General features: G+C 44.3%; 1 protein-coding gene across 1 annotated transcript in view; it reads right to left on the bottom strand.

Annotated features, from left to right (window-relative positions):
- Positions 1–15,383, bottom strand: part of LOC306982603 (arf-GAP with Rho-GAP domain, ANK repeat and PH domain-containing protein 1) — a gene marked incomplete at its 5' end in the record, with an annotated part of 50,717 nt that overhangs the window by 33,735 nt on the left and 1,599 nt on the right. The window contains 11 exons of the mRNA XM_079583071.1: positions 3–267; positions 332–452; positions 1,017–1,077; positions 1,558–1,725; positions 2,428–2,514; positions 2,584–2,680; positions 5,293–5,367; positions 5,437–5,618; positions 5,703–5,778; positions 5,899–5,957; positions 6,122–6,205. Of these exons, the coding sequence (XP_079439197.1) occupies positions 3–267; positions 332–452; positions 1,017–1,077; positions 1,558–1,725; positions 2,428–2,514; positions 2,584–2,680; positions 5,293–5,367; positions 5,437–5,618; positions 5,703–5,778; positions 5,899–5,957; positions 6,122–6,205 (1,275 nt within the window). The remainder of the gene's footprint in view (positions 1–2; positions 268–331; positions 453–1,016; positions 1,078–1,557; positions 1,726–2,427; positions 2,515–2,583; positions 2,681–5,292; positions 5,368–5,436; positions 5,619–5,702; positions 5,779–5,898; positions 5,958–6,121; positions 6,206–15,383) is intronic.

Genomic DNA, 15,383 nt, shown 5'->3' with positions numbered 1-15,383 from the left:
ACCTGAAGGTCTTGTAGGGCGTGATGAGGCTGAGCGAGTGTTTCCCGCTGCTCTTCACCGACGCCACGTTGAGCGGGACGGTGAAGGAGGCCACGCCCAGAGCGAAGCTGTCCTTGTTGGGAAACACCCACAGCTCGGAGGCCGACACCGCGGCGTACGCCCGGCTGCGCGGCTCCTTCAGCGTGATCGGGCCGTGGTGCTCCGGGGGGGCGGGGCCGGGGCAGCCGCGGGCCAATAGGAGCGAGGAGACCCACCCCTCCTGCACGTCTGCGGAGTATACATCAAACATCAGCTCTTGCACAGTCCTGCGTCCAGCGGGGGGCGCTCTCACCGTTACTGTGGGCCATGAAGTCGTAGTGCTTCTTCCGGAAGTAGATGGAGAAGCGGCCTTTGTCCTGCTGCTTCACGTTGGTGATGTTTGAGACGTGGAACATCAGCTCACTGAAGCGGTCCTGGAGCACAGAGGAAAGCACCGTGAGAGCCTGTGACCTTTGACCCCACTGTTCGTTTGTGTGTTTGTGTTTTTATAACCATGACGTTTCTCTGACTCACTGTTTTAATGACCAGGACGAGCTAAAAATAACTCTGACTGAAACATTCCCTGACGAGGAGGAGTTTGAAAAGTGACTTCTGCCTTTTGTCACGAGCTCAGCACGACCTTTGACCTTCTTCCCACGTCACAATGCTAATGCTGCCTTCATGTGCTCAGTAATTATGGGAAATTCCACTGGTCGAGTGGAAAATTACACATGAACGCCGCCTCAGGTCGGGTTTTCCACTGGGACACTTTTACAGGTGCTCGTTATATAATTAGAATATGATGAAAAAGTGCATTTATTTCTACTGTTCAACTTAAACTGTGAAATATAACAAACTCATTACATGCAAACATGTTTAAAAAGGCCCAGTTTGCTTTGACTGTGCTTGACTGCAGTACCGTGGAGGGACCACTATCCAAAAGGCCATAGTTTAGAGGGGGCGCTGTTGAGTCGAGTCAGAAACAGACGAGAACTCACCGTACGTTTCTTCCACAAAGCCATGACCTGTCCGTCAAACGTGGCCCACACCACCTGGTGTCTGGAACAGGTAAGTACAACAACATTCACCATCAGGAAATAAAATAACATTCACCATCAGGAAATAAAATAACAACATTCACCATCAGGAAATAAAATAACATTCACCATCAGGAAATAAAATAACATTCACCATCAGGAAATAAAATAACATTCACCATCAGGAAATAAAATAACATTCACCATCATAAATAAATAATAAATGTTTGTGTGTTTATTTGGTGTGTATATAATGTATGTAATGTATATACGTATATAATGTATATCATGTACATTGTATATATATAATAATGTATATAATAATGTATATAATGTATTTAATGTACATAATGTATATAATGTATATAATGTATATAATGTATATAACGTATATAATGTATATAATGTATATAATATATATAATGTATATAATGTATAGTATATCATGTATTTAATGTATATAACGTATAACATGTATATAATAACTGCTTGTGTGTCTGACCTGAAGCCCTTCCACACGTCGAGCCAGCTGCAGCGCGACACTGACAGCTGTTTGGCCCCGGAGCCCCCGGAGCCCCCGGAGCCCCCGGAGCCCCCGGAGCCCCCGGAGCCCCCGGAGCCCCCGGAGCCCCCGGAGCCCCTCTTCCTGGAGACCCTGAGCGTGGCCGTTCTGTGGAGACACAGGAGTGAGTCAGATGCCCTGACGTGGAGAACAAACCGGTCTGTGGAGCTCTGTGTGTCAGTGACGGGTTTGTTTAGGGAAAGTCCTGGAGCTCAAACACATCAAACCATCATCAGGGGAAAAAAGCACAGAGTCCTTAAAGGGGCTCCATGGAAGTCATACGTGTAACTGCAGCTTCTATGTTAGTCTCGTGCTGACGGTCTGAGTGACAGGTCAGGACTATTTGATCTGAGCCATTTTACTCCATCACAGTGAACTGAACCACGCTCCAGGATCAGGGCAATATACACAATATATATAATATACACCATATATATGTATATATATGTATATATATGTATATATATGTATATATATATATATGTATATATATATATATATATATATATATATATATATATGTATATATATATATATATATATATATACATATATATACATATACATATATATACATATATATATATTCTCCAGTTATTATCCTCTATCCAAATCTAAAATAAAAAATAGAAAAGCAACAATAACAGAATAAAAAAGGGATAAAAACACGACTAAAGGAGGTGAAAAAACAACATAAAGTTATGATCAGTTTAGAAGGTCTTAGCTTTCAAATGAGGCTCTGGCCTATATATCTGACCTTTGTCTCTCTTTTTTACTGATATGATTCTTTAGCTCCGCCCACACACTGACCTGGGCATCTTGGGCTTCTGTGATTGGCTGGGTGGTTTGGGAGGGGGCGGGGCCTGGCGTGAGGGGGTGGGGCGTCCTGGAGGCGGGCTGCGGGTGAGGAGGCGGGGTTAGTTATAGACACGGACTCTCTGATTGGCCGACAGTGACATCACTTACGGCGCTGGCTCCTCCTCCTCTTGCTCCGCCTCCAGCTCCTCCTGGCTCGTCCAATGGGAGAGCATCGTCAGGTACTCCACTTTGGCCTGTGTGGAGGCTGGAACACAAGTATATAAAGTATATAAAGTATATAAAGTATATAAAGTATATAAAATACATAAAGTATATAAAGTATATAAAGTACATAAAGTATATCAAGTATATCAAGTATATAAAGTATATCAAGTATATCAAGTATATAACTCATCTGGGACTTTCAGAGAAGTATCTAAAGTGTTTACAGTATCTAAACACAGACACAGTAGTATATAAAGTATATAAAGTACATAAAGTACATAAAGTATATAAAGTATATAAAGTACATAAAGTACATAAAGTACATAAAGTATATCAAGTATATAAAGTACATAAAGTACATAAAGTACATAAAGTATATAAAGTACATAAAGTACATAAAGTATATAAAGTACATAAAGTACATAAAGTACATAAAGTACATAAAGTACATAAAGTACATAAAGTATATAAAGTATATAAAGTACATAAAGTACATAAAGTATATCAAGTATATAAAGTATATAAAGTATATAAAGTACATAAAGTACATAAAGTATATCAAGTATATAAAGTATATAAAGTATATAAAGTACATAAAGTACATAAAGTATATCAAGTATATAAAGTACATAAAGTACATAAAGTATATAAAGTACATAAAGTACATAAAGTATATAAAGTATATAAAGTACATAAAGTACATAAAGTACATAAAGTACATAAAGTATATAAAGTATATAAAGTACATAAAGTACATAAAGTACATAAAGTACATAAAGTATATAAGGTACATAAAGTACATAAAGTACATAAAGTATATCAAGTATATAAAGTATATAAAGTATATAAAGTACATAAAGTACATAAAGTATATCAAGTATATAAAGTACATAAAGTACATAAAGTACATAAAGTATATAAAGTATATAAAGTACATAAAGTACATAAAGTACATAAAGTATATCAAGTATATAAAGTATATAAAGTATATACAGTACATAAAGTACATAAAGTATATAAAGTACATAAAGTACATAAAGTACATACAGTACATAAAGTATATAAAGTATATCAAGTATATAAAGTATATAAAGTACATAAAGTATATAAAGTACATAAAGTATTTAAAGTACATAAAGTACATAAAGTATATAAAGTATATAAAGTATATAAAGTATATAAAGTACATAAAGTATATAAAGTACATAAAGTACATAAAGTACATAAAGTATATCAAGTATATCAAGTATATAAAGTATATCAAGTATATAAAGTACATAAAGTATATAAGGTACATAAAGTACATAAAGTATATAAAGTACATAAAGTACATAAAGTATATAAAGTATATAAAGTATATAAAGTATATCAAGTATATCAAGTATATCAAGTATATCAAGTACATAAAATATATAAAGTACATAAAGTACATAAAGTAAATAAAGTACATAAAGTATATAAAGTATATAAAGTATATCAAGTATATCAAGTATATCAAGTATATAAAGTATATAAAGTATATAAAGTATATAAAGTATATAAAGTATATCAAGTATATCAAGTATATCAAGTACATAAAATATATAAAGTACATAAAGTACATAAAGTAAATAAAGTACATAAAGTATATAAAGTATATATAAAGTATATAAAGTATATAAAGTACATAAAGTACATAAAGTACATAAAGTACATAAAGTATATAAGGTACATAAAGTATATAAAGTATATAAAGTATGTAAAGTACATAAAGTACATAAAGTACATAAAGTACATAAAGTACATAAAGTATATAAAGTATATAAAGTATATCAAGTACATAAAGTACATAAAGTACATAAAGTACATAAAGTATATAAAGTATAAAAAGTACATAAAGTATATAAAGTATATAAAGTACATAAAGTATAAAAAGTATATAAAGTATATAAAGTATATAAAGTATATAAAGTACATAAAGTATATCAAGTACATAAAGTACATAAAGTACATAAAGTACATAAAGTACATAAAGTATATAAAGTATAAAAAAGTACATAAAGTATATAAAGTATATAAAGTATATAAAGTACATAAAGTATATCAAGTACATAAAGTACATAAAGTACATAAAGTATATCAAGTATAAAAAGTACATAAAGTATATAAAGTATATAAAGTACATAAAGTATAAAAAGTATATAAAGTATATAAAGTATATAAAGTACCTAAAGTATCTAAAGTATCTAAAGTATCTAAACTATCTAAAGCATCTAAAGTATCTAAAGTATCTAAAGTATCTAAACTATCTAAAGCATCTAAAGTATCTAAAGTATCTAAACTATCTAAACTATCTAAAGCATCTAAAGTATCTAAAGTATATAAAGTATCTAAACTATCTAAAGTATATAAAGTATCTAAAGTATCTAAAGTATCTAAAGTATCTAAAGTATCTAAAGTATCTAAAGTATCTAAAGTATCTAAAGTGTATAAAGTATGTAAAGTATATAAAGTATCTAAAGTGTATAAAGTACATAAAGTATATCAAGTATATCAAGTATATCAAGTATATAAAGTATCTAAAGTGTATAAAGTATGTAAAGTATGTAAAGTATATAAAGTATTGCGTGTAGAAACATGACTCAGGGTCAGGGGTCAGACAAAGGTACTCACCGTCCTCAGCCGTGGTGACCTCTGACCTCTCGGGCTTCAGCACAGACTTGACCAGGCTGGACAGAGCTCCCACATCTGAAACACCATGTTACAGTCTTATGTTTTATTCAAACCCCGCCTACCGCTGGAACACGCCTCTTTTACCTGTGAATCCTGTGGGGAGTGTTCCTGGCAGGGGGAGGGGCTTCTCTGTGGGGGGCGGGGCTTTAGGTGCATTAGCAATAGCCACATTGCTAACCAGCCCGGCCAAGCCACGGACGTCCAGCGGCGCGTTGGCTAAAGCGTTAGCCTCCTCCGCTAAGCTCGGGATGCTAGCTCCGATGCTGCTAGCGAGCGCTGAGGGGGGCGGGGCCGAGGGGGGCGGGGCCCGGGGAGCAGAGGGGGCGGAGTCTCGGATGGAAATGGCGAACCCCGACAGAGACGGGATGTGGGTGGAGATGAGATCACTGACTCCGCCCAGAGACGGCACAGGGGGCGGGGCTTCATCTGCACACAGGAAGTGACATCATTAAGGGAATGTCGTGGATCAGAACATGTGTTAAAGGGAGAGTGTGAGAGTGGGTCTGGCTGGTGAGTGTGGCGCCCCCTCCTGGTGCGGAGTCTCACCTTTGGTCTCGGTCCTGGGCCCGGTCCAGGTCTCGGTTCTGCTCCGGACCTGCTCGTCTCTGAAAAACACACTTTATACTTTGTTTTTTCTGTCTGTCTTTTTGTTGTGTTTGTGTTTTTGTGGCTTTTTTGTCTCATTCGAAAAATAAATGAACCAAATAAAACTTTTTTTCCAGATGTAAATTAGAAGTTCTCAGATGGGGGCGGAGCTAATGGCCGTTACCTGTCTGAGGGGGCGGAGCTGAAGCTGTTCCTGTAACACGTCCTGGGTTTGGGCACGGGCGGAGTCTCAGGATGTGATGTCATCCTGAAGCGGGAAAAGGCTGAAACAAAAGACACAAAAGGAACCTGTTTGACTGGAGCTTTTTGCTGTGAGGTCAGTTCACCCGGGGGGGGGGGGTCAGTCCCATAGCACCAGTCTACATCTCACTACAATGATGACAAACCTTCTGTTGGTCTGTAAATGCAGTAAATTAGAATAACTGCCTTGTATAAAATGTCTCTCTCAAAATGGCTGTAGTGAATGTCTTGAAATAGGCCTCTGTCTCTTTAAGAACCTCTGAGCCTTTAGACACGCCCCCTCCACACGCTGTCTGTGGCATCAGTGGGGAGGGGGTTCTGCTGAGGAGCAGTGGTTGGTTACTCGGCTCGGAGGCGTCTCCAGGAGGTGGGGGCGTTCCTAGGAGGACTCAGGCAAACCTATCCCTAAAATGGCCGCCATCAGAGTTTTTACAGATGACTCAGAAATACGTGAATGTGCCAAGGCAACACTAGTAGGAAGCGTAGCTGTACTTTTACCTGAGGTCCCACGTGAGAAGGGCTTCACCTCTTAACCCCCGCCTGAACCGAGCTCATTCTCTCCAGTTTGGCTTTACCCAAATCTAAAAGCGCCTTGAGAAAACGAGTGAAAAAAAGCAGCCAAAGAAAAACAAAGTAAAGTGAGTGAAAAGCAGCGAAAAGGACCTGTTTCCCTCAGCGTTGTAGGTCTGAGCTTTCAAATGAGCCGTCACTGTGGCCTACAGGCTGTGAGGAGCTTTAGATTTGGGTAAAGCATCAGTGTGACGTGTTTGTGCTGCGTAAAGACTCGGCTAAAGCTCCTGATCCTGAACAAACAGTTTCACTGGAGTCACGTTTGAGCAACAGCGGCTTAAACAAACTGTTAGTGTTGATGTTAGGATTATATTACTATTACTACTACTACTACTGATTATATTACTACTGATTATATTACTACTGCTTATACTACTACTATTACTACTGCTACTACTGATTATACTACTATTACTACTACTGCTACTACTACTACTACTGATTATACTACTATTACTATTACTACTACTATTAGTACTGATTACACCATGGTCTAGCTTCCCCCTTCTATGACGAGATGCATCTGTATCTATACCATGGTCTGGGTGAATACTGGATTCTGATTGGCTGGTGCATTATTTTGGTGTAACCGCACACGTAGTCCGGTAGTTAAATCACTGGGATATCACTCCGCTGTGGCGTCGCCATAGCAACGCATGACACAGCTGAGTCAGATAAAGGCGTAATTAGTGACTGACAGGAACGTATGAGATGGATTTAGTGTTTGCTAAATGTTTGTAGAGGAGAGTGAGCAGCTAGGTTAGCTACTGTTAATAACATATGAGCTTTACATTTCTATTGGAAACGGTTAAGGCTATTCATCATTTTCAGCCGTACATAAAATGATCCTGCATTGAAGCATCTTTGTCTGGATTAGTAAAGTCAAACATAAAAGTTTGAGTTGGGGGGGCCCAGGTGTGAGCGACTCCACCGCAGCTGTTTCCATAAACAGTTGAGCTGGTTGAGCTAGCTAGCTTTAGCTTCAGGTTAAACCTTGTAAAAGGTAAATAACTGGTGCCCACGAGTGGCGCATATCGGTGTTTCCTTCCAGGGAAAAGTGTTTCCGGGTTAGTCCTGTTGTGTTGTGATTCTGTGCTGATGTTGTGTCGTTGAGCCTGACTGAGATCCTCGTAATAGCTGCGGAGAATGACTCGCTCTGAGACCAGCCTTCAGTGACCGGCTAATAACCCACACAAAATAGTCCCGTAGTCTGGCAGATTTAGTGACTTTAGTCAATGAAAAACACATTTATTATAAATGTTAGGTTTGTGGGACCCTGGTATAAGCGGATTAAACAACGTTATAATGCAGGAGGAACAACACTGTGTCGGGCGTTAGAACCGGCTAACGCGGCTCCGAGCTGTTTAATCCTTACATATATTACTACTACTATTACTACTGATTATATTACTATGAGTACTACTACATTCAGCTTGTGTCTGAAACACGTCACTAATAACATACTTATACGTCATATATTGGAAGCCTGCAGGTGCACTGTTGTTGTGTCCTGGAGCAACACACTTCCCCCTCCTCCAGTGTCTGACCCCGGTGTGACTGAGAGTGAAGGTCAAAGGTTCATATGAAGCTTTTAGTCTAAAGAAAGTAAACTCAGTGTAAACTCAGCGTGTAAAAGTTCTTACCTCGTCTCGAGTCGCTCTGATCAGTCCTTTATCTTCCTTTATGTTCCTTTATCTTCCTTTATCTTCCTTTAGCTCCTGTTTGTTCCTTTATGTTCCTTTATGTTCCTTTAGCTCCTGTTTGTTCCTTTAGCTCCGGTTTGTTCCTTTAGCTCCGGTTTGTTCCTTTAGCTCCTGTTTGTTCCTTTATGTTCCTTTATGTTCCTTTGGCTCCTGTTTGTTCCTTTAGCTCCTGTTTGTTCCTTTAGCTCCTGTTTGTTCCTTTAGCTCCGGTTTGTTCCTTTAGCTCCTGTTTGTTCCTTTAGCTCCTGTTTGTTCCTTTATGTTCCTTTATGTTCCTTTAGCTCCTGTTTGTTCCTTTAGCTCCTGTTTGTTCCTTTAGCTCCTGTTTGTTCCTTTAGCTCCGGTTTGTTCCTTTAGCTCCTGTTTGTTCCTTTAGCTCCGGTTTGTTCCTTTAGCTCCTGTTTGTTCCTTTAGCTCCTGTTTGTTCCTTTAGCTCCGGTTTGTGTTTTGTTCCTGCACTTGTGCTGCTCTGACTGAATGAAGCGTCTGGGTGGGACCTGTTTGAGCGCATTCCTGTGACACACCTCAGTCACATGACCTCAGTCACATGACCTCAGTCACATGACTCTGGTCACATGACTCTGGTCACGTGACTGGTGGTTACGTCACTGCGTGTCCTCAGTGTGTTTCCTCAGAGGCTCTAACACAGTGTTTCCCAACCAGGGGCACGCGGCCCATTTCCCCCCGTGGTTTATACACAGAACCTTTACAAACAATAAGGACATCAGAGAAAAGTTTATTTATTTCCATAACTCCAAAACATTAAACTTCCATAGATTTTAGATTCAGGGCCAAAAACTGAAGAAATGAGGCCAAACTTTACAGAATGTTTTAAAGTGACTCAGACTGAGACCCTCCACAGGACTCAGACTGAAGACCCTCCACAGGACTCAGACTGAAGACCCTCCACAGGACTCAGACTGAGACCCTCCACAGGACTCAGACTGAGACCCTCCACAGGACTCAGACTGACCCTCCACAGGACTCAGACTGAAGACCCTCCACAGGACTCAGACTGAAGACCCTCCACAGGACTCAGACTGAGACCCTCCACAGGACTCAGACTGAGACCCTCCACAGGACTCAGACTGAGACCCTCCACAGGACTCAGACTGAGACCCTCCACAGGACTCAGACTGAGACCCTCCACAGGACTCAGACTGAAGACCCTCCACAGGACTCAGACTGAGACCCTCCACAGGACTCAGACTGAGACCCTCCACAGGACTCAGACTGAAGACCCTCCACAGGACTCAGACTGAGACCCTCCACAGGACTCAGACTGAGACCCTCCACAGGACTCAGACTGAAGACCCTCCACAGGACTCAGACTGAAGACCCTCCACAGGACTCAGACTGAAGACCCTCCACAGGACTCAGACTGAGACCCTCCACAGGACTCAGACTGAAGACCCTCCACAGGACTCAGACCGAGACCCTCCACAGGACTCAGACTGAAGACCCTCCACAGGACTCAGACTGAGACCCTCCACAGGACTCAGACTGAGACCCTCCACAGGACTCAGACTGAGACCCTCCACAGGACTCTCACTGAGACCCTCCACAGGACTCAGACTGAGACCCTCCACAGGACTCAGACTGAGACCCTCCACAGGACTCAGACTGAAGACCCTCCACAGGACTCAGACTGAAGACCCTCCACAGGACTCAGACTGAGACCCTCCACAGGACTCAGACTGAAGACCCTCCACAGGACTCAGACCGAGACCCTCCACAGGACTCAGACTGAAGACCCTCCACAGGACTCAGACTGAGACCCTCCACAGGACTCAGACTGAGACCCTCCACAGGACTCAGACTGAGACCCTCCACAGGACTCAGACTGAGACCCTCCACAGGACTCAGACTGAAGACCCTCCACAGGACTCAGACTGAGACCCTCCACAGGACTCAGACTGAAGACCCTCCACAGGACTCAGACCGAGACCCTCCACAGGACTCAGACTGAGACCCTCCACAGGACTCAGACTGAGACCCTCCACAGGACTCAGACTGAAGACCCTCCACAGGACTCAGACTGAAGACCCTCCACAGGACTCAGACTGAGACCCTCCACAGGACTCAGACTGAAGACCCTCCACAGGACTCAGACTGAGACCCTCACTGAGACCCTCCACAGGACTCAGACTGAAGACCCTCCACAGGACTCAGACTGAAGACCCTCCACAGGAATCAGACTGAGACCCTAAACAGGACTCAGACTGAAGACCCTCCACAGGACTCAGACTGAGACCCTAAACAGGGCTCAGACTGAAGACCCTCCACAGGACTCAGACTGAGACCCTCCACAGGACTCAGACTGAGACCCTAAACAGGGCTCAGACTGAGACCCTCCACAGGACTCAGACTGAGACCCTCCACAGGACTCAGACTGAGACCCTCCACAGGACTCAGACTGAGACCCTCCACAGGACTCAGACTGAGACCCTCCACAGGACTCAGACTGAGACCCTCCACAGGACTCAGACTGAGACCCTAAACAGGGCTCAGACTGAAGACCCTCCACAGGACTCAGACTGAAGACCCTCCACAGGACTCAGACTGAGACCCTCCACAGGACTCAGACTGAGACCCTCCACAGGACTCAGACTGAAGACCCTCCACAGGACTCAGACTGAGACCCTCCACAGGACTCAGACTGAGACCCTCCACAGGACTCAGACTGAGACCCTCCACAGGACTCTCACTGAGACCCTCCACAGGACTCAGACTGAGACCCTCCACAGGACTCAGACTGAGACCCTCCACAGGACTCAGACTGAGACCCTCCACAGGACTCTCACTGAGACCCTCCACAGGACTCAGACTGAAGATCCTCCACAGGACTCAAACTGAGACCCTCCACAGGACTCAGACTGAGACCCTCCACAGGACTCTCACTGAGACCCTCCACAGGACTCAGACTGAGACCCTCCACAGGACTCAGACTGAGACCCTCCACAGGACTCAGACTGAAGACCCTCCACAGGACTCAGACTGAGACCCTCCACAGGACTCAGACTGAAGACCCTCCACAGGACTCAGACTGAAGACCCTCCACAGGACTCAGACTGAGACCCTCCACAGGACTCTCACTGAGACCCTCCACAGGACTCAGACTGAGACCCTCCACAGGACTCAGACTGAGACCCTCCACAGGACTTAGACTGAGACCCTCCACAGGACTCAGACTGAAGACCCTCCACAGGACTCAGACTGAAGACCCTCCACAGGACTCAGACTGAAGACCGTCCACAGGACTCAGACTGAAGACCGTCCAAAGGACTCAGACTGAAGACCCTCCACAGGACTCAGACTGAGACCCTCCACAGGACTCAGACTGAAGACCCTCCACAGGACTCAGACTGAAGACCCTCCACAGGACTCAGACTGAAGACCCTCCACAGGACTCAGACTGAAGACCCTCCACAGGACTCAGACTGAAGACCCTCCACAGGACTCAGACTGAAGACCCTCACTGAGACCCTCCACAGGACTCAGACTGAAGACCCTCCACAGGACTCAGACTGAGACCCTCACTGAAGACCCTCCACAGGACTCAGACTGAGACCCTCCACAGGACTCAGACTGAGACCCTCCACAGGACTCAGACTGAGACCCTCCACAGGACTCAGACTGAAGACCCTCACTGAGACCCTCCACAGGACTCAGACTGAAGACCCTCCACAGGACTCAGACTGAGACCCTCCACAGGACTCAGACTGAGACCCTCCACAGGACTCAGACTGAAGACCCTCCACAGGACTCAGACTGAGACCCTCCACAGGACTCAGACTGAAGACCCTCCACAGGACTCAGACTGAAGACCCTCCACAGGACTCAGACTGAAGACCCTCCACAGGACTCAGACTGAAGACCCTCCACAGGACTCAGACTAAAGACCCTCCACAGGACTCAGACTGAAGACCCTCCACAGGACTCAGACTGAAGACCCTCCACAGGACTCAGACTGAAGACCCTCACTGAGACCCTCCACAGGACTCAGACTGAAGACCCTCCACAGGACTCAGACTGAGACCCTCACTGAAGACCCTCCACAGGACTCAGACTGAGACCCTCCACAGGACTCAGACTGAGACCCTCCACAGGACTCACACTGAGACCCTCCACAGGACTCACACTGAGACCCTCCACAGGACTCAGACTGAAGACCCTCCACAGGACTCAGACTGAAGACCCTCACTGAGACCCTCCACAGGACTCAGACTGAGACCCTCCACAGGACTCAGACTGAGACCCTCCACAGGACTCAGACTGAAGACCCTCCACAGGACTCAGACTGAGACCCTCCACAGGACTCAGACTGAGACCCTCCACAGGACTCAGACTGAAGACCCTCCACAGGACTCAGACTGAAGACCCTCACTGAGACCCTCCACAGGACTCAGACTGAAGACCCTCCACAGGACTTAGACTGAGACCCTCCACAGGACTCAGACTGAAGACCTTCCACAGGACTCAGACTGAAGACCCTCCACAGGACTCAGACTGAGACCCTCCACAGGACTCAGACTGAGACCCTCCACAGGACTCAGACTGAGACCCTCCACAGGACTCAGACTGAAGACCCTCCACAGGACTCAGACTGAAGACCCTCCACAGGACTCAGACTGAGACCCTCCACAGGACTCAGACTGAAGACCCTCCACAGGACTCAGACTGAGACCCTCCACAGGACTCAGACTGAGACCCTCCACAGGACTCAGACTGAGACCCTCCACAGGACTCAGACTGAAGACCCTCCACAGGACTCAGACTGAGACCCTCACTGAAGACCCTCCACAGGACTCAGACTGAAGACCCTCCACAGGACTCAGACTGAAGACCCTCCACAGGACTCAGACTGAGACCATCACTGAGACCCTCCACAGGACCTTTGAAAGTGTTGTTCAAATCAATATGTTGATAATTGAAGAGATTTATTGGATCATTTATACAAACCTCCCTAAGGACCTGATCAGCAGGTGTGAGAACAAAGAGTCTGAGCTCATGCTGGTTTGTGGCTCCCCCTGGTGGAGCTTTTCAAAAGCGCTTCAAATGTAGAATTTAACTGAAGCAATTGTTGAAAGATCATCATCACTGGAATCATCATCATCATCACTGGAATCATCATCACTGGAATCATCATCACTGGAATCATCATCATCATCATCATCATCACTGGAATCATCATCACTGGAATCATCATCACTGGAATCGTCATCATCATCATCATCATCACTGGAATCATCATCACTGGAATCATCATCATCATCATCATCACTGGAATCATCATCATCATCATCATCATCACTGGAATCATCATCACTGGAATCATCATCACTGGAATCATCATCACTGGAATCATCATCATCATCATCATCATCACTGGAATCATCATCACTGGAATTATCATCATCATCATCATCATCATCACTGGAATCATCATCACTGGAATTATCATCATCATCATCATCATCATCATCATCACTGGAATTATCATCATCATCATCATCATCATCATCATCATCATCACTGGAATTATCATCATCATCATCATCATCATCACTGGAATCATCATCATCACTGGAATCATCATCATCATCATCATCACTGGAATCATCATCATCATCACTGGAATTATCATCATCATCATCATCATCATCACTGGAATCATCATCATCACTGGAATCATCATCATCATCATCATCACTGGAATCATCATCATCATCACTGGAATCATCATCATCATCATCATCATCATCACTGGAATCATCATCATCACTGGAATCATCATCATCATCATCATCACTGGAATCATCATCATCATCACTGGAATCATCATCATCACTGGAATCATCATCATCATCACTGGAATCATCATCATCACTGGAATCATCATCATCATCATCATCATCACTGGAATCATCATCACTGGGGTGAGGTGTTAGTTCCTACAGTGCGAGGTGGTTCCTGTAGTGCGAGGTGGTTCCTGTAGGGTGAGGTGGTTCCTGTAGGGTGAGGTGTTAGTTCCTACAGTGCGAGGTGGTTCCTGTAGTGCGAGGTGGTTCCTGTAGGGTGAGGTGGTTCCTGTAGGGTGAGGTGTTGGTTCCTACAATGGGGGTGGTTCCTGTAGTGTCAGGCCTTGGTTCCTACAGTGCGAGGTGGTTCCTGTAGTGTCAGGCCTTGGTTCCTACAGTGCGAGGTGGTTCCTGTAGGGTGAGGTGTTGGTTCCTACAATGCGAGGTGGTTCCTGTAGGGTGAGGTGTTAGTTCCTACAGTGCGAGGTGGTTCCTGTAGGGTGAGGCGTTGGTTCCTACAATGCGAGGTGGTTCCTGTAGGGTGAGGTGTTAGTTCCTACAGTGCGAGGTGGTTCCTGTAGGGTGAGGTGTTGGTTCCTACAGTGCGAGGTGGTTCCTGTAGTGTGAGGCCTTGGTTCCTACAATGTGAGGTGGTTCCTGTAGTGTCAGGCCTTGGTTCCTACAATGCGAGGTGGTTCCTGTAGTGTGAGGTGGTTCCTACAATGTGAGGTGGTTCCTGTAGGGTGAGGCGTTGGTTCCTACAATGTGAAGTGGTTCCTGTAGTGTGAGGCGTTGGTTCCTACAATGTGAGGTGGTTCCTGTAGGGTGAGGCGTTGGTTCCTACAATGTGAGGTGGTTCCTGTAGGGTGAGGTGGGTCCTACAATGCGAGGTGGTTCCTGTAGGGTGAGGCGTTGGTTCCTACAATGTGAAGTGGTTCCTGTAGGGTGAGGCGTATGTTCCTACAGTGCGAGGTGGTTCCTGTAGTGTGAGGCGTTGGTTCCTACAATGTGAGGTGGTTCCTGTAGGGTGAGGTGGGTCCTACAATGCGAGGTGGTTCCTGTAGGGTGAGGCGTTGGTTCCTACAATGTGAAGTGGTTCCTGTAGGGTGAG

This window comes from Gobius niger, assembly GCF_951799975.1.
Source record: "Gobius niger genome assembly, contig: SCAFFOLD_31, whole genome shotgun sequence".
NCBI classification, from domain to species: Eukaryota; Metazoa; Chordata; class Actinopteri; order Gobiiformes; family Gobiidae; genus Gobius; species Gobius niger.
Note: the sequence above shows the minus strand (reverse complement) of the source record. Positions and strands in the feature narration are given on the sequence as shown.